The 17,909-nt window shown below is 37.7% G+C and overlaps 2 protein-coding genes across 4 annotated transcripts; both read left to right on the plus strand.

Moving 5' to 3' along the window:
* Nucleotides 1-509: 509 nt before the first annotated feature.
* On the plus strand, nt 510-5,632 carry zgc:112416 (PRR29 family protein). Its single transcript, XM_017481390.3, has 9 exons — nt 510-700; nt 2,779-2,836; nt 3,063-3,136; nt 3,824-4,003; nt 4,141-4,252; nt 4,605-4,726; nt 4,805-4,983; nt 5,377-5,423; nt 5,535-5,632. The coding sequence occupies exons 1-8, from the start codon at nt 644-646 to the stop codon at nt 5,420-5,422; spliced, it is 828 nt and encodes a 275-aa protein (XP_017336879.1). The 5' UTR covers nt 510-643; the 3' UTR covers nt 5,423; nt 5,535-5,632.
* Nucleotides 5,633-7,095: 1,463 nt separating this feature from the next.
* On the plus strand, nt 7,096-17,613 carry senp2 (SUMO specific peptidase 2). 3 transcript variants are annotated; one of them, XR_008397289.1, is made up of 18 exons: nt 7,096-7,431; nt 8,626-8,681; nt 8,786-8,898; nt 9,008-9,092; nt 9,723-9,810; nt 10,084-10,258; nt 11,146-11,252; nt 11,487-11,545; nt 11,640-11,697; nt 11,800-11,857; nt 11,962-12,117; nt 12,408-12,539; nt 13,575-13,781; nt 13,931-14,010; nt 14,103-14,187; nt 14,285-14,380; nt 15,718-15,986; nt 16,462-17,613. XR_008397289.1 is itself a non-coding variant. In XM_017481387.3 (17 exons), exons 1-17 carry the CDS (start codon nt 7,250-7,252, stop codon nt 15,784-15,786), a joined length of 1,806 nt encoding a protein of 601 aa, XP_017336876.1. In that variant the 5' UTR covers nt 7,096-7,249; the 3' UTR covers nt 15,787-17,613. The 3 variants fall into 3 exon arrangements, 2 of the variants coding, with proteins under 2 accessions (XP_017336876.1, XP_017336877.1); XM_017481387.3 differs by having other exon boundaries at nt 15,718-17,613; XM_017481388.3 differs by having other exon boundaries at nt 7,097-7,431; nt 10,084-10,231; nt 15,718-17,613.
* The last annotated feature ends 296 nt before the right edge of the window (nt 17,614-17,909 follow it).

Genomic DNA, 17,909 nt, shown 5'->3' on the forward strand with positions numbered 1-17,909 from the left:
AATGGCCTTGCTCTAGGGCCCAGTGTCAGCTTGGGGGTAGTGTTGTTACTATAGAAGCAATAATGTAGTGCATTAATATAAACCTGTGGCTTACTGCTGCACTATTGTCAGAGCTGCTGTTATAGAAAATTTATCAACACCTTCTGACCAATCCGAATTGAGCATAATTTTCTACATAGGATAATGGCTGATAATGGCATTTCAAAAGCATTTTATTAACTTAACAGAGATGGAAATGAGTTAACAAATGTTTTGAATGCAAATGAATAAATGTTAGCCGATACACAATTCAAATTTGGTTTGGGCATTTATCAACCATATAATATTTTGCATTTAAAATCCTTGAAACTTGATTCTATGCATGCAAAACGGCTCTAACAAACAATAACAAGAAGTAGTTTCTTTTTAAAATCTCCCAGTGAAGCAAATAAAGCCGGATACGTAACATGGTAACAGCAGGGTTGGGCAGAGGAACACAGGTATGTTTCTGGCAACCAAGAGAAAAGTCCACAGCAAACAGGCACTAGTGGAGAAACATGACTCAAACTTTTTTCTCCAATGTTAGATTTAATTAGAAGAAGGGAAGTTAGACAAAACAGTGCATAGAAACTTTTAAAGCTTGTGTAAGAGCTAATTCACTGCAATGGCTGATCCGATTGTTGACCAAATGACTCGTTTTAAATTAAAACTGCTAGAAAAGGTGAGAGATTCATCTACCGATATAACTTTTTTAACATCCTGTAGAAAAAAAAGTACGTAGATGACCAGTTCTGCTTTATTAATGAATATGAATGTGTCATGTATTAATAATTCAGCCTTCTATCTCCTAATGCTGTTTATTATTCACTTATTATTCACTGATTAACAACGTAGATTTATACTATGCTTATCATTATTGTGTTTTATATACAGTTGCAATCAAAATGATTCAACCTCCATTGCAAATCAGGTTTATTGTCAAAATTTACAGACTTTCAGCTGTTTGCAATGAACAAATCAAACAAAAGCAATGGAAATAGTTCAGCACGATGAATGCTTCATATTCAAATTCAACTGATAATTCAACTTATAATGCCTTCTCAAAATTATTCGACCCCTTCATGGCAAGCATATTTAATACTTAATAGAACACCCTTTTGCTGTTATGACCTGCTGCAAATGAGATGCATAGCTTCTGGTAGCTTTACTGAGGAATCTTATCCCATTCCTCATGAACAATGGCCTACAGTTCAGTAATATTCTTGGGTTTGCATGCTGCAAATACAGGCATGCTCCAAATACCTGCCATTTCAGGTATTTCATAAATTTTCTGCCCCTAGCAGAAAATTAAATTAATGCCCTCGATTAGTTGCATCAGGTGTGCTTGAGACAACACCTGTTTTGCATATTTGTGCTGTTGTGAGAGATTCCCTTCAAGGGGTTGAAATATTTTGAGACTGGAGAAGTCATTATAAGTTGCATTTTCAGTTTAATTTGGGGAACTACTTGAAGCATTCGTTGTGTTGAACTATTTCAATTGTTTTTGTTTGATTTGTTCATTTCAAACAGCTGAAAGTCTGTAAATAAACCTGATTTGCAATGGGGGTTGAATCATTTTGATTGCAACTGTATATTTTAAGTGCTTATAAAAATGATTAAACAATTGAGGTGTCATTCAGTCCTTGCAACTGAAATACTACATTTAATTTTTTGAAAAAAAATGTGCTAAGCCATCACAAGCCTTTGCTGAAATGGTGGCATGTTACTATTAAATGAATAACAGGGTTGAGCATAGAATTAGCAAAAACACAAAATGTGGTTAACTAGTATCCATGCTTATGACATTAAGGACATTATAATGAGATACTTAAAATGTATTTCTTCTCACATTAATAATTTACTTTCAGTCTATAATTTGTGTAACAGGTTGTACCTTCAAAGTGACCTGGTCAGTCAATGTTACTGTATCATCTGTTAAAATAAAGAAGCAATGAGAGAACAAACTTTTCTTCTTCTCATGATCTTCAGGAAATTGGGATAATGGCACTAACTGTTGAACTTGTGACTTGTGGAATGGCCCAAATATTATGTAGGGGTGAATGTGTTCAGGTAACAGGGTTGAGTGAATGAAGTAAAGTGTACATTTTTCATAACCTACAGGATCTTAAATGGATTCCTACATTAATGCGAAAATTTTAATAATTTAATAATTATATGTGAAGGTAAAGTGTAGTTATAGTGGACTGGGACAGGCAAGAACGTTTAAGGTTTCAGGAATGTTTAAGGACACGTTACCTATGTTTAAAATGTCTTTTTACCTTTTGTTTACATTGACATTTATTCATTTAGCAGAGGCTTCAATCCAAAACGACTTACAAATGAGGAAATACAAGCAAAGCTATATATCAAGCGGAGAACAATACAAGTAGTGTTACAATACAAGATTTTTAATTAAGCTTTAGTGAAGTAGAGAAGTTCTAGTTCACATACAGATTTATAAACGTAATATCAGCAGGATACAAATGAGACTCCAATCATCAAATCACCCATAAAACAATTCATCATAAACCTGATCATAAGCCATTATGAACCTAGTCATGTATAGTTGTGAATGTTTTATATAATGTTCTATTTTTCTGTCATTTCTTACTGTCGTAATTGTTCGTTTCTATATTTTGATATATGTCTTTTTTCCATAACCCAGCAAAATGAGGATTTGCTCTCAAAATTGAAAGAAATAAATTAAACAAAATGTGTTTAAAACATGCTAATTATTTCATCTGGTTTGCTCTACATTAGAGACTGGAGAATGAGAGAGCGGGTCATGATGAAAGGGCAGAGTCTGCACTTTCCGCAAGTAATGTTACCTCTAAAATTTTTGTAAAAACAGAATAGTAATATTGCAATTTGAAATTGCAATTTATTTTAAATATCTATTTATGTAAATGTACATTTTGAGATAGTGGCTCAGATGTGAGTATAACATTCCTAAAGCAATTCAAAGTGAATCATTTCAAGGAAGGAATTTGCTATTTATGGACAGGTTAATACAATTTTCACAGCAAATGTTTTTTTTTACACAGGAAGTTATGATGGACAAAATGAAGCATTACTCAGTGCTCTGAGACGCAAGAAAGACTTACTCCGGAGACTAAGGGTACTGACATCACATGATGTTTTATAAGACAATCCCTCCAGGATTTTGCGATCGCAGAAATGAACGCACAATCAAGGAAACTCTACAATATTCGGAGGAACGTGCCATTTTTCAAAATTGCCACAGATTTTCTGCAGATTTCGGCCAAGAAACGTCATGTGACGTCATTACAATGCACATTCAGCCAAAGCCCTTTTCGATTCACGTGTGTCGAACATCAGTACAGCTAAAACGTCTCATTTACCAACAAACATCACTGCAAAAGATCATGCAAAACTATTTCTTGCAGTTGCGATTTTGCCAATTCAAGTAGTTTTCCGCAAAAAAAAAAAGCACAAAAAACTCTAAGGAAAAAAAACCCTGGAGCAAAATCAAGCATTTTTGGCTGCAACAATCACAAATAAACTCTGTGAAACCCTGTAGGGACTGATAAGATATTAAACTTACTATAGCATGTTAATATTAACCTTTACTCTACAGTGCTGTTGAATTCTCAATTCTGATTGGTCAGAAGGCATTGATTCATTTTCTATAACAGCAGCTCTGACAATAGTGCAGCTACCAAATCATAGGTTTATATTAATGTGCTCGTTCTGTTACGTTATCTATATAACAGCACGCTGCCTGAATATTTTATTCCTCACAAATTAAATAAATATTTCCTATTTGTTTTGTTGTTTGTGACAGGAACAGCACATGCTGAACAACTTAGCAAGGCCACAGACGTGGGCTGGAACTCGCAGACAGCATCATTATGAATCTCCTGCCTCGCCTGCACCTCCGGTTTATATCTATCAATCTCCTCCTCCAGCTCCTCCTCCAGCTCCTCCTCAAGCCCCGCAGCCTCCTCGAATCATCCAACACACTGTGAGAGAATGACTCAATTAACACCTTAAAGTACAAATGTGTAGGCTAACACTGGACCGAATTGATCTAGGTTGAGAATTCTGATTTATTTATTTCTCAACACAAATATACTGTATATGTTTTTTCTTTCTCTGCAGGTTCCACATCCGCCAGCCACCATCATTCAGCAGCTACCACAGCAGCAGCCACTTATAGCACAGATTCCACCAGTCCAACCTGCTCCCTACAGATCCGGCAGCATTAAAGAGGGTACGTCAGTTGAAATTTTTTTTCTTTCACAACCTTTAATGCAATTCTAAACAGGTAAAAAGTATACTTTAATAAAACTTGTAACTGTTGGTTGGAATAAAATATTTCTGGACATGCTTTTATTGTAAAATAATTCAGTTTGAGGTGCTATCATTACCTGCACTTCATCACACCACCCCATCACTGATTATTTTCCCAAAACAGCACACCTGCAAATGTTTTATTCCTAGCATTCATCATATAACATGCACTAACAGTTACACAAGGTTCAGTTGTATTAAACCTGGCTAAGAAGTGATCTTGTAATTTCATGGTCTATAACTAAGCCTCCTAATGCGATGTCGATCCTCAGACATGGTGGAGCTGATGCTCATGCAGAACGCTCAGATGCATCAGATCATCATGCACAACATGATGCTGAAGGCGCTTCCTCCGACAGCTGCCGGCATGAGCAAGAGTCCTCCTGCGGGCCAGGTGACCTTTCACCACTTATTCATTTATTTCATACTCAAAAGCTGCCTCAGATGTTAAAAGCTTGACTATGACGTTTAGGAGAACTACATGAAAACCAGAGGAGGCGCTGTCCATCATCATCATCACTACGGGCCTCCGCCGCTCCCTCCTATTGGCTACTCAGCTTGGCCGTCTATGATGTCACCAGAAAGGGGAGGAGCTTATCACCCATCCATTCACCACATAACCGGCCCTGTAACTCTGCCTCCACTTAACACGTAAGTTGTTTTTACTTGCCATCACCATTTTCCTTCCATCTTAAATGAACTTTAACTTACCCAGAATGCAGTGCGATTCTGAAATAATCTCTTTTTGAAACAAAAGCAATAAAATGTAAACATTAGGTATTGACATAGCCATCTACCCCATTTACACATGACAGATGAAGTAGTGCCATTTCTTTATTCTATTAGCTAGCTAGAAAGTTCATTTATTAGCATGCTGGTCAGTTAGAGAGCCATTATTTATTTTTGTTTTATTCACGTGAAAGAAGAGAGAAAATAGTGAGGCAGCTGAGGGAACGACTGTTTAGATGCCGATACATTTATAATCAAAAGGAAGTATTACTGCTCATGTCCACTCTTTTGTTCTACTTTCCCTGAACCCTAAAGTGTCACTGTTGATGGCCTGAAGACGAGATTTCCTCTTGGATTCTAAGGTTTGTTAAAGGACAGTTATTCATTTGATTTATTTCAAAACTATCATATTTATAATATACTTCTATGCTGATCACCTCTCATGTATTTCTGTCCTGCACGCCTGCACTCAGGTTCAGTGAAGAAGAAATATGCACATATTTACATTCTTGGCTGAAATATTTGCATCTTGTAAATCAATAATAAAATATTTTTTAAATGTTTGAAATTCATTTTTGATGAGGTGCTTATTTGTGCTTGGGCTGAATGAAATGTATAATGTGTGACTGGATTTGTGTTACTTAATCTCTCAAAATGAAAGCCCAGATCTGCAAAAAGAAGAGGAAGAAGAATAATATATTAATACAAAATAACTTTTTATGTATTTAAAGTGATTTATTTATTTTTTTATTTGTTTGCTTGCTTATTTATTTGTTAGTATTAATACGTAATAATTTCTTCTTTGACGTTTAAACGCCTTACCCTAGGGACCAGAGTTGCCAGATCCAGTTCCACCATCAGCTAATAACTTCTGTATTGAACTTTATCTCTGTAATGTAGTTTCTGGTCATTTTGCATACATAACAAGAGGAATATGGGGTTAATACCAAGGAACCAGATAGGTAGAAGACCTAAAAGGGGTCCAGGAAAATGAAAACTGCAGAGAATGAAAATGAAAATCTGTAGAGAATGCATTAACACGTTTTGGTTCCCCTGTTTAATCCCATTCTCAACAGTGTCAGATACGTCACTGAATGAATCTATGTGTGTCAGTGAATTTATTATTATATCTATACCAGTATTTTTTCATTTCTGGCAATATTTGTATAAATTCGAGATTTTAAGGAGTATTGGTGAAAGGATCATTTAGGTTAACCATATGTATTTTTATGATGCCTGGCTACAATTCATTGAATGATGTTTCTTTTAAATGATTGCACATTCGCAGTTATAGTCATGATGGAATTTAAAAGCATCAGAAAATTTCTAAACGGACACGTTTTTTAGATTTGTTTGTGAATATTGGATGCGGTAAAACGTAGACCTGGCAACCCGAAGCGGCAGGTAGTTGTCTAAGCCAGGGGTTCCCAAACTTTTCCAGGGCAAGGCCCCCCAAATGGCATTAACATTTGACCAAGGCCCCCTTTTTGCAAGATGTCTTTAAAACACATTAAAAATACAGACTTCTGAATATATCCCCCTTTTTTAAAAAATTAATAATTACATCTTTACATTACATTACATTAGGAATTGATCGTGTGTGTGTGTGGTTGTCTGAGAGTGAGAAAGAGAAAACATACTAGTGGGAGGGCTGGGCACACCAAATTGTTGAGGCCCCCCGGGCGCCCCCTGGCGCCCCCTGGCGGGCCCCACTTTGAAAACTACTGGTCTAAGCGTTATCCGAGGCGCGTGGCGGCTAGCACCGAACTGGTCGATTCCAGAAATGTGACTCTGACTCATTGATTCCAATTCTAGAATAAAATACAGTGTGGAGTCGAATATTGGAATCGAAATTCCAATATTTGACTCCACACTGTTTTTTATTCTCGAGTCCATTTCCAAACCATAGTACAAAAACTTAGATATAATAAGATAGACTATAAATTAATAAAAACACACGCAATAATATAGCATGGTTAACACTATAACACTTTGGATCTTCGGAGTTGAGTCTTTGATTCAGAATCGATTCTTTTGGGAATCGGCTCCCAGGTCAAAATAACGTAGTAGTAAAGCTTGTTAGGATTGAACGGCGTGTCGCAGTTGATGTTGTGGTGAAGTTTATAATTTTTTAAGGATCCTGGCATTAACAAATAGGCGGGTGTCTGAGTCTTCGTGGTGGTTTGTAATGTATGAATGGATAGTTGATGGACTGTCGTCGTTGTTTGTTCCGTTTTCCGTGTTTTCTGGAGGGAATTCTCCGAGCTGGCCTACAGACGGTAACCCGCCGCCACCACCACCACGAGACGCAGTCACTACAGAAACGCAACAACAGGAAAATTACCGTCCTGCCAAACGAAACTATCAGAGGTGAGTCCCTGTACCCTTTTGTTCCTCTTCTTATGTTTTAATCTCTCAAATGAACACCAGGTTACCTTCAATACGCTAGCTAGCTAAGCATGGTTGTGTCCTAAGTGCCGCTTGTCCCCTAAAAATGTGCCCTACGGAGGGTACAGAAGGGTTGCTTGTACAATCATCGTGCACACGCACTATGCGTCTAGCTGCGAGATTTTTGAAATCCAACCGTCAAACTAAGCTAGCTAGGAAACACAGGCTAGTCAGTTATTAAATTAGCCGCTAGCAGTACTTGGCAGCTAGGAAATTATTTAACCACTTTATAACAAAATGTCGCCAAACGGGAACTAATTAAGTATCGAATTCGCTTAACTCGAGCTCAAGGATTAGCAAACATAGAAGCCTGATATGCTAGCATTTTTGTGCATTTAAACAGACAACCCAGATACATATCTGCCTAAACGAATTGAAGAGTTAAAGTTGGTTTTCACAGTTGAACAGCTTTATATAGATGTGTTTTATAGTGTGAAAGTTACTTTAAAATGCAACTGAAAGAATGAGATTTTTTGATGGATTTGTTTTGTTTCTTTATCCATTATGTTATTGACACCAATACGATTTTATATACATATATTATGTGTTATATATATATATATATATATATATATATATATATATATATATATATATATATATATTCTTTTGTGTGTGTATATATTTTTTATATATATATATATATATATATATATATATATATATATATATATATATATAATATGTGTGTGTGTGTAGTTTAATTTGATACTTTGTCACTTTTAGGGAAACAATTATAATTGTTTGACGACTCATATTGTACTAGTCATTCGTTCGTCCAATTAAATTCTCTCTGATTTTGTTGTTATAGTCTGTCTTTAATATTATTTCATCCATCTTTAATATTTAATATCACTGTTGAGGCAACTGACGGTCAACCTCAGGTCAAACGTACACCATAACTCCAAAAACATACAGCATCTCACATCGTCTAGGTTACCGTCCTCTTAAAGTGGACAGACCCTTTAAACTCTTCTCTGTTCTCCATATTTAGCAAAGCAAAAAAAAGAGAAGGAAATCTGGAACATATGGAACCATATTACGTCTCTCAAAATTTCATGTGGACTTGAATGTTGACGTTACCTAATGTTACGGTTTCTGTTCTGTCTCATGCAGTGTCCACTCTCCTGATGGTGTATCAGAGCACCTGGAAATCAAAAGACCGAGACGAGGTAACTCGACATATTCAAGCTCTATTCGGACCATATCCTTCTGTTAGCCTGTTTGTGACTTCATTATCAGTGTGATTTGCTAATTGGTTTCCGGTCCTTTGCAGATGTGATCGTCCGAGTTGTCAAGAAGACTTTCGCCGGGATCGCAGGGCTGCTCCGTTTGCGACAACGCAAGCCTTGCCGTTATGAAAAAGAGAGAGATTGTAGAGGAACGCAGGTTTGTTGTAGCCTGATTGTTCTGTCAGATTGTCATCTGGAGCTTTCACACAATATCTGAATTGCACCAAAGAGCTAAGTCTATTTTTAAATTATTTTCTTAAACCCAGATCGGACATGTTGCTCTAGTGGGAATTGACGAAATTCACAGCAACGGCCTAAATAAGTGGACGATTGGTGGGGATGTTAAAATGGGTAAGCACAGCGTACACTGTGGATGCCACTTTCTCATCCCGAAAGATCTTACAAGCTTTTCTGGTTTAAAATGAACCCTTTCCTGATTAATTGCTGTTAAACTGTAAAACCTGCACCGCATGAAACGTGTTTCTTATGAAATATTTGTGAGATTCTGGTGCTAAGTTGTTGGTTGGTCCAGTATTTCCATTAGAAGATCACAAGCGAAGAGCAAGATCATCTTTTCTCACTCACCGTTTTCCAGCGACGTTCAACATCATGTTAATGAGAAGTCCAGCGTCGACGTCGTGGGAATGTTGATGCATATGCTGGACTCGATGTCCCAGAATGCACTGCAGCTCTACAATGCACTTGTAGTAGTGGTTCGGTTTGGCTAGTTAGAGGTTTAAGAGATGATGAGCGCGATAGTATTGAAGGCAGTATTAGAGTGGAAGTTGAAGCTTTGGAAGCTGATCTGTTTGAGCAGAGTAAAGTTGACAGTTGAGAAGAGTAAAGTACTAAAGTGCCACTGCATCTTTAGGTAGAGATGAAGCGAGGGCTAAATTCCACTGAACTGCAAGTGTAAACCAAAAAAGCTGAATTGAACGTCTTAAGGCGAATGTTGCGTAATGTTTCTGTACATCTCATCAGAGAAACCAAGAGAAATGGGGCTGAGTGGTAAAGAGAAGAGTGTGCCAAACTTCTGCGTAGGTGCCCAGCCACCGATGAGGAAACCTGAGTGAGTATACTGAGTTCCCTGGATGCACCGATGTCAACTATTTTTCATTCTCAAAAAAAACACTGATTTTAGTTCTTATGAATATCAGCCAGTGTCCTAGACTCAAGCGCAAGATCTGTTTCACATCCAGCACGATATGTTCAGAGCACATACAAAACAGTCAGTGCATCCCTATATACGATGCAGAGATTATATCAGCATGTCGATAGCTTTTAATTACATATTTATTACAGGTTGCATTATGAAAGTATGCTTATTTTTTTTCCTCCATAGAAGCGGATCGTTGTTATTTATGGGAAATCAGGACAGGCAGAGAGAGCGTCCACACAGGAGGTCACTGCACCTGCTGCCGTCACGCCCTGTCCTCCCTGAGACTGGTCCAGCCGGCCGTGCACACAAACCCTGCCTCGCCGTGGAGGAGGTAGGGTACACGAGGCAGACAAAAACCGTACGTTTTAAACCCATCGGCTATAAGGGGTTCGTAAAGTATAATCAGGCACTACTCGATCATGTTTTAGTTGTTATATTTATTCTCGAGTTCTTATAACTGATCGCTTGCATGGAATGGATTTAATACAAACCTTAACAAATAATAAAAATAATAGTAATAAAGTATGACTATAAATAATGTCAATTTGTATATAATGGCCATGAATGAAATGTGTTAAAGTGGGAAATTTCAATATATATCCATAGGCAATGTTGATTATTATTGTACACATTTAAATATTATATAAATCAGTTCCTCCAGGATTTTGCGATCACAAACTCGACAATAATCGGAGGAGCTTGCAATTTATCAAAATTACCGCAGATTTGGGCCAAGACGCTTTGTGATGTCATCACAATTCAGGTGCATCGAACATGAGTACAGCTAAAAGGTCTCGTTTACCAACAAACATCACTGTAAAAGACTGCAATTTCACCAATTCAAGTTTTTTTTCCACAAAAAACTCCACAAACTGCATCGCAAATAAAAAAAAAACCGCCACAACAAACTCAAACATTTCTGGCCGCAACAATCACAAAAAACTCCACGAAATCCTGTATGAACTGTTTAATAACCATTTTAATCACAAATAAGTTTTAATTAATAATAAATGTATTCGTTCTACATTCTTCTTGTTCTTCTTTTTATTATTATTATAAACATGTGTATATATTAAATATTTATGGTAAATGTTATAGTACACATTGAAATAAAACAGTACGGTCTGTAGAGATTATTTATTTATTTGCTATATATATATTTTTAAACAGTTGAAGGCATCGCTGCTTATTTTACCTGTATTTATCGTAAACTGCACATTCATATGCAATCCTCCTGTGTTTTAGGCCCTGAAGGAAAGCGACAGAGAGCATTACAGAAAGCTGGTGGAGATGGTGTCTGAGAAGTACTCAAAGAATAAGCCATTGCCGTTTGGACGAGTGAAACCGGCAATGTAGGAAAATTTCAAAATGATGTATTTGTATCATTTTTTGTATATTGTTCAGTGTACATGAAGCTATTTTCACTAAAAGAAAAAAAAACCTGCAGTTTTTCCTCCATATTCATTGTGACCAGTGAGTATAGCTGGTTATACCACATGATCTTAAACACACACGCGCGCACCTGAAGCGTCACGAGTCTACAAAAGTGAAAAGGGCTCGTTAACGGCTCTAACTTCTGTTTTTAGCACAACTTTTCCTCATGGCCGTACTACTCCTGAAATCAGCAAACCTACACCAATCAAAGGTGAGTACAACTAAACCTTTCTTGCTTCTTCACACACATGCAGCATTAATGTTACTGTGACCCCCTTATTAATTGGTATTCTGTGTATTCATAGTAAACCCTCATGCACCAGTGTGGAGGAATTCCACTTTAATAAACCATATAAAGGACAGGTAATTTGTTTTACCATGTTTTCCCAAAACCCTTGCCCCCATGCATTATTTTCAAGCTTTAAAAATTGTTTTATTTAAATGAGGCTTATTTGTCACTTGCAGTGTACCAGTCAGTGACGTTGGGAGGAAGAAACCAGACCAACCTTCAAATAAAAACAGGGTACACACAGATTTTGCAACACTTCGATCTCACTATATAATAGGGTCCATGAGTAGTGCTTAGGCTTGAGGTCTACACCTCCTTTCCTTTCTTCTTCTCTCCAGCCGTTAGACGTGGATCTGTCCGTCGAGGTAGAAACCCGGCTGAACCTGAAGGACAGAGAGACTGCTGCAGTGTGCCAGTCAGCGCTTCAGAGCCGCTCCGAACCGCTTTTTGATCCAGGGAAGCACCTGGAGGAGGAGTTTCCCAGACTGACCAAGGTACACCTGCACTTCTTATTAAAACTATTATATGGAACACTTGGGGATGTGCTGTTATAGAAAAATAATAATTGATTGAGTTAGGGTTACTGTTTCTGCATATTTTCACACATAATAATAACAGCACACCTTGAAGTGTTTCATTCCTCTTATAATCACAGCATGACACTTTTATAGTAATTAAAGAATGACATAACGCTTAAGCTACACCTTTTATCTGTTCCATCCTGTACACTATTTGGCTATGTATTAGTCCCAAAAGTGTGTGTGTGTGTGTGACTTCATTGCAGGAGATGCAGCAGGAGGTGAGTGCTGCTCTTGCACAGAGAGATCCTGACTTAATCCTGAGCAGCGCTTTCAAACTGCGCATCACACAGAGAGATCTGGTAACCCTGCAGGAGGGAAGCTGGCTCAATGACGAGGTAAATTTTTATTAATTAATAAAACATTACATGATGTCATGTTAGTCATGAGTGTAAAATTTGTATATTGTAAGGAATAAAATACTTGGGGGGGTGGGGGGCTGCTGCTCTTATACAAAGATAATCAGTGACTGGGTGGTGTGTGTTACTTTTACCACCCTAAAGCGGATACATTTCTAAAAAACCTCATGTCCCGAAGTATTTTATTTCTCAAAGATTGCAATGGGTTACTATAGATTATATAAGGTATTAGAACGAGTACATTTAATATAAACCTGTCATAGGGATTACAGCTGGTACTATTGTTAGAGCTGCTGTTAAGTAAATAATAACACTCGACAGGCCATGTGGTTATATGAAAATAACGCATGCTGGGCAGGAAGTGTGTTATTTCTGTATAACTTTATGGTCTGGAGTGTTTTATTCTGCTTTCAACTATTAGAAAGTTTAATTTATTAGTGAACAAGACATCATGCATTGTAACTGTTTGTAGTTAGATTTAATGTTGTATGTTCTACAGTAGCTACAATAAATGGTTGTGTGCTCTCTCTGTCACTTTGTCAAAAGACTCAGCTTGTCATTTTACTGAGATACCAGAAATCGTAATCTCCTCAGTCCTGAAGACCTTCCTGTGCTGCGAAACTTTGCAAAGCACAGTGACTGTTACAAGATGCTTACAACCGAGACTCCTTCCATAAATGTTAAATCAACGTCTCCTAACCAAAAACATCAGAGTACACGTTTTACTTTGTTAAAACAACGAATTCATTTATTTTTAAACTAGTGTATGCTGTACAAGTCTGTGTATGAGCTGTTACAATGGAAATGATTACATTATAAAGAGCGCAGTAATATTAACCCATAACTCATGTTCCAGCCGGAACTACTTTCTGAGCCGTGCTGTTATAAAAAAAATAACGCACTCCTTCCATCCAATCAGATTGGAGAATTCCATAACGGGTTTAATGGAGTATAATCATTACTGTTAGAGTTGTACAGAAGTACATTAATCCTTTCTATCTGTCTGTCTGCTAGGTGATCAATTTCTACCTTAACTTGGTGATGGCACGGACAGAGCAGGAAGTGGGCGGGAGGAAGGTGTACTGCTTCAGCACCTTCTTCTTCCCTAAGCTGCATGGCGGCGGTCACGCTGCTGTGCGCCGCTGGACCAAGGCTGTCGATCTCTTCCTCTACGACATCATCCTCATCCCCCTGCACCTAGGGGTCCACTGGTCTCTCGCCGTGAGTCGTCTTCTTTAAACGTTCTTACATGATGGGTTGCAAAATTGCTCGGTTATAGTGTCACAGAACGAGCTGAGTGGACTCTGATTAATAAGAGTAAAACATAGCTAGTTGTTTTTTATGTTTTAAATTAAATTTTTTTCGTCTAGGTTGTTGACTTCAGAGCGAAGTCTGTGAGGTCGTATGACTCCATGGGTCAGAGGCATGATGACATCTGTAACCTGATACTGTGAGTGGTCAGACTTGGTTTCTATGGAAACGACTTTCACCCCTTGGCTGATTGTTTACTTGAATTTTTATTTTAATTTTATTTTTTTGTAGGATGTACATGAAGGAGGAGTACGAGGTCAAAAAAGGCAAAGATCTTGAAATCTTAAAGTGGACAGTGACTAGCTTGCGAGCCACTGTAAGCTTTAAGCAGGATTTTAAAAAATTATTTATAACTTTACCGTCTTTTTTTAATGTATTGACTGTTTATAAATTTCTTGGGGGGAAAATTATAGGAAGTTCCTCAGCAAAAGAACGGAAGTGACTGCGGAGTGTTCGTGTGCAAGTATGCTGACTACATCGCACGTGGACGTCCCTTTACCTTTAGACAGGTAACACACACACACACACACACACACACACACACACACACACTCGTCTGATATTGGCCTGTAAGTACGCGTTTCACCCATTCCTAGTCTAGCACACAGGAGCAGGGGTGTAGGAGCTGTATTAATATCGTACTACCTATCAAATGGGAACAGGAACAGCCACATCATTGTAACAATGTAAAAGTGTTTGACAAGATCCAGACGCGTACACACACAACATTGGCTTAAACATGTACCGAGTTCTACATTTGACAGTCTCGCAGCGCAAAACAATGTTGCTCTTATATTTTTTGCATGTCATTTTCATACATTGCTAGTTGATGATGCTCGGGAGCTGTAACCTAACCCAGTTCCTTTTATCTTTATGCCAAAACCATATGACCTTTATTGAACTTAAACGTTACTTTCTGTTATACTGGAAAGTATGACATTCAGTACGTTTACATGGACAACAATAATCCGATATTAACCCGATTAAGACAATACTCTGATTGAGAAACTACCATGTAAACAGTGATTATTGATGATCTTAACCCGATTAAAGTCGTACTCGAAGTAAACAAATCGAATTAAGACATGGAGTATTCTCCAGATTATCGAAGTGCATTATAGACATGTACACACCTTAATCACACTATTAACATCGTGTCGTAGTTTTCACCGCATTTTGCAACAGGACACGTACACACACACGACAGTGCTCAACCGTTTGGCAGCAAACGAGAACACGGCTGCGTCCCAAACCGCGTACTTACCAGCTGTATAGTAGGAGAAATACATGTATTTCAGCTACTATATAGTAGGTAAGTATATGGTTTGGGATGCAGCCCAGGTCTTCAAGCAATCGTCTATATGCACGTATAGCATGACAAATAATTAACCGCACTTGAAGCTTATGAAAAATGAAACGCCCAAAACTGTATACGGTACCATAACAAAGATGAACTGTATGTTAATACGTGAAATTCTGGAGGGAACATCGGACGGCGTGGCGTGTGTCGTTAATCAATCTATGTTCTATAACATGTAAAACAGGAACATGAAAGGAATATTCTAAAAGCAACTCATATAAACTCCTTAATCACAATATTGTCTTACTCAGAATAAGGTCAATAATTAGATTACTGCTGTCCATGTAAATGTAGTCATAGAAAGCCCTGGAAAATGCTTATGTTTCTCGTTTAAAATAAATAAATAAAAATGTTCAGACCTGCTGACCTTCGCACACTTTTCGCCTTCGTCTCACCCCCTGGAAGCCCTGCTTCCTTCCCCCATCTCTCAGAAGATTTGTAAAGGTCTATATCCAGTATCCATCACTTGTTTGTCTCTCTGCGCAGTGTCACATGCCGTATTTCCGTAAAGTGATGATCTGGGAGATTCTGAATCAGAAGCTGCTACAGCAGTAGGAGGAGGGGGAAAAAATAATAAATGAACTAAACTTGTCCTGACCAAAGCACCAGACCACACAACGTTCATCCTCCACGTTTCTCTACAGACGTCTGCTTCTGTTCTACCCTCAAACCCGTCCGGTTTGTTTAGACGGGCGATGGTGTTTAAATCACAGGGGTGTGTGTGGATTCAGAGGGATGAAGGTTTGTGTTAGATGGTGAGTCACATAATCAGTACATGGAAGTTTTTGTTCTAACTGCTTTGTTAATGAAGCATTTGTCATTCCTAGAATTGTCTTATCACCCCTAGGGGTGTGTGCGTGTGCATGTGTATAAGGTTGTTGTGCTCCTTCTCTTGACTTTGAGGTGTGATTAAAGGAGTATTTGAATGTACACTAATGTAAGAAGTGCAGGGCAGTCTTTTTTCTCTTTTTTTTTTTTTTTTTTTTTTTTAAAGCAGGGCCCGTCAATTTTTTCCCTCAAGTGTGCTGAACCTATTGTATTATTATTATTATTATTATTATTATTATTATTTTTTATTTTTTATTTTTTTATTATTATTATTGTTATTTTTTAAACCACCAATTTTGAACAAGGGGGGGCGGGAGAAAGGAAGAAAATTGTGTACTTATTCACACGAGAGTGTGAGTCTTAATACAATTGGATGTAAAAATGTTATTTTTTCTTTCCCAGCAACCACAGATAATGACTGAAGTGAATGTATGTGAGAATTGACAGTACCTGAGCTGCCGATTGCAGTGAAAGCAGCAGTATTTATTGCGTGTGGTTGAGTCCAGAGTGCCTTGATGATGGCTTTTTGTCCGCATTTTTTTTCTTTTTTCTAAATCTACAGGAGTCAAATAGATTTACTAAAATACACTACTTGAGTGCTACTGGAGGTGTGTGTGTGTGTGTGTGTTTGCTTGAAATGAGACATTACAGAGGTATGTACAATATGATAAAGCGGATACCTGTTTTTATATATTCGACTTGGATGATATGCTATATTTGTAATGCAAGTATTGTTTTGTTTTTTTTTCCAAACTGGAAGTGTAATGAATGCCAAACAGACATGGTTATGGTTTTAGTTCTCTAATAGTGCATGGTCAAGGAAAGCCCTTTAAAAGGAGCAACAAGTAGCATTATTTATCTCTGGCCTGCCAATTGTATTATTGCATTACGAGAAACATTTTTTTTTCTTTTCTTTTCTTTTTTCTTTTATCCCCTTCCTCCCACCTTCCAAAAACATGCCAGTAGGTGGATTGATGATGCTAAATTGCCTCAAGGTGTAAACGTATGTGTGCGCATGGTGTCCTGCAATGTACTGGCGTCCTATTCAGAGTGTTTTGTCCTGCTTCGCTCGCAGTATTCCCGGGATAGACTCCGGATCCGGAGATACCATGTCCCCGATCCGGTTTACTGAAGATGTATGAATGAATCAGTATATTTGTTTAATGTCTGGCTGTTGCAGAATCCATATTCAGCAACATTTTCATGACCATCATCTCTCACCACCTTGCAACATTCCTTGTTCTCTGTGTGCGATGTTCTTTAATCCAGATATTTCAGATTTTATCGAAAATCTTTGCTCCTTTTTGCTCCTTTCTTCTCTAATGCAAACTTTTATCTATGACCTGACACTTTTGTTTGTTTAAGCTGGATTATTAGTGTTATCTGACTTGTTCGTGTGTTTGTGATGTGTAAGATTGAGGAGTGTGTGTGGTTTATACATTTAACTGAGATTTCGAGGCCTACTGTATATGCGCTGTTCTTTTTTTTTTGTTGTTCATGCAGAATGTTGTTGTTTATTTTTATAAAGAATAAAGTGCTGGAGGGAAAACATTGTTTTTTTTTTTTACCTGACTGTTCTTTTGCCTGATTGATTCACAGCCTGCTGCAAGCCAACACTGAATGTAGTGAAAAAGTTTGCACACCCTTAGGGGTGCCTCTTGTTTCCTTTTCCTTCCTATGAGGTAGAGGTACAAGCAAAGAGGAATCTGAGATGAATGTATTTTCAGAATGGATCGTCCTCAGTGTCGTTGCACTTAATGTAACGATAAAGCAAATCATATAGTGATATGATCACTTAATCAATAAACATTAATGAAAATATTATCAAACGTTTTAGTCTACACCAATTT

The sequence above is a fragment of the Ictalurus punctatus genome, chromosome 12, assembly GCF_001660625.3.
Source record: "Ictalurus punctatus breed USDA103 chromosome 12, Coco_2.0, whole genome shotgun sequence".
NCBI lineage: Eukaryota > Metazoa > Chordata > Actinopteri > Siluriformes > Ictaluridae > Ictalurus > Ictalurus punctatus.

Excerpts from the sequence above, each read along its gene's own strand:
- zgc:112416 (XM_017481390.3), top strand. The coding sequence starts at position 644 with ATGGCTGATCCGATTGTTGACCAAATGACTCGTTTTAAATTAAAACTG. Across the intron at positions 701-2,778 it reads AATTAAAACTGCTAGAAAAG|AGACTGGAGAATGAGAGAGC; the intron begins GTGAGAGATTCA and ends GCTCTACATTAG. Across the intron at positions 4,984-5,376 it reads ACTCTGCCTCCACTTAACAC|TGTCACTGTTGATGGCCTGA; the intron begins GTAAGTTGTTTT and ends TGAACCCTAAAG.
- senp2 (XM_017481387.3), top strand. The coding sequence starts at position 7,250 with ATGTATGAATGGATAGTTGATGGACTGTCGTCGTTGTTTGTTCCGTTT. Across the intron at positions 8,899-9,007 it reads GAGATTGTAGAGGAACGCAG|ATCGGACATGTTGCTCTAGT; the intron begins GTTTGTTGTAGC and ends TCTTAAACCCAG. Across the intron at positions 11,698-11,799 it reads ATAAACCATATAAAGGACAG|TGTACCAGTCAGTGACGTTG; the intron begins GTAATTTGTTTT and ends TGTCACTTGCAG.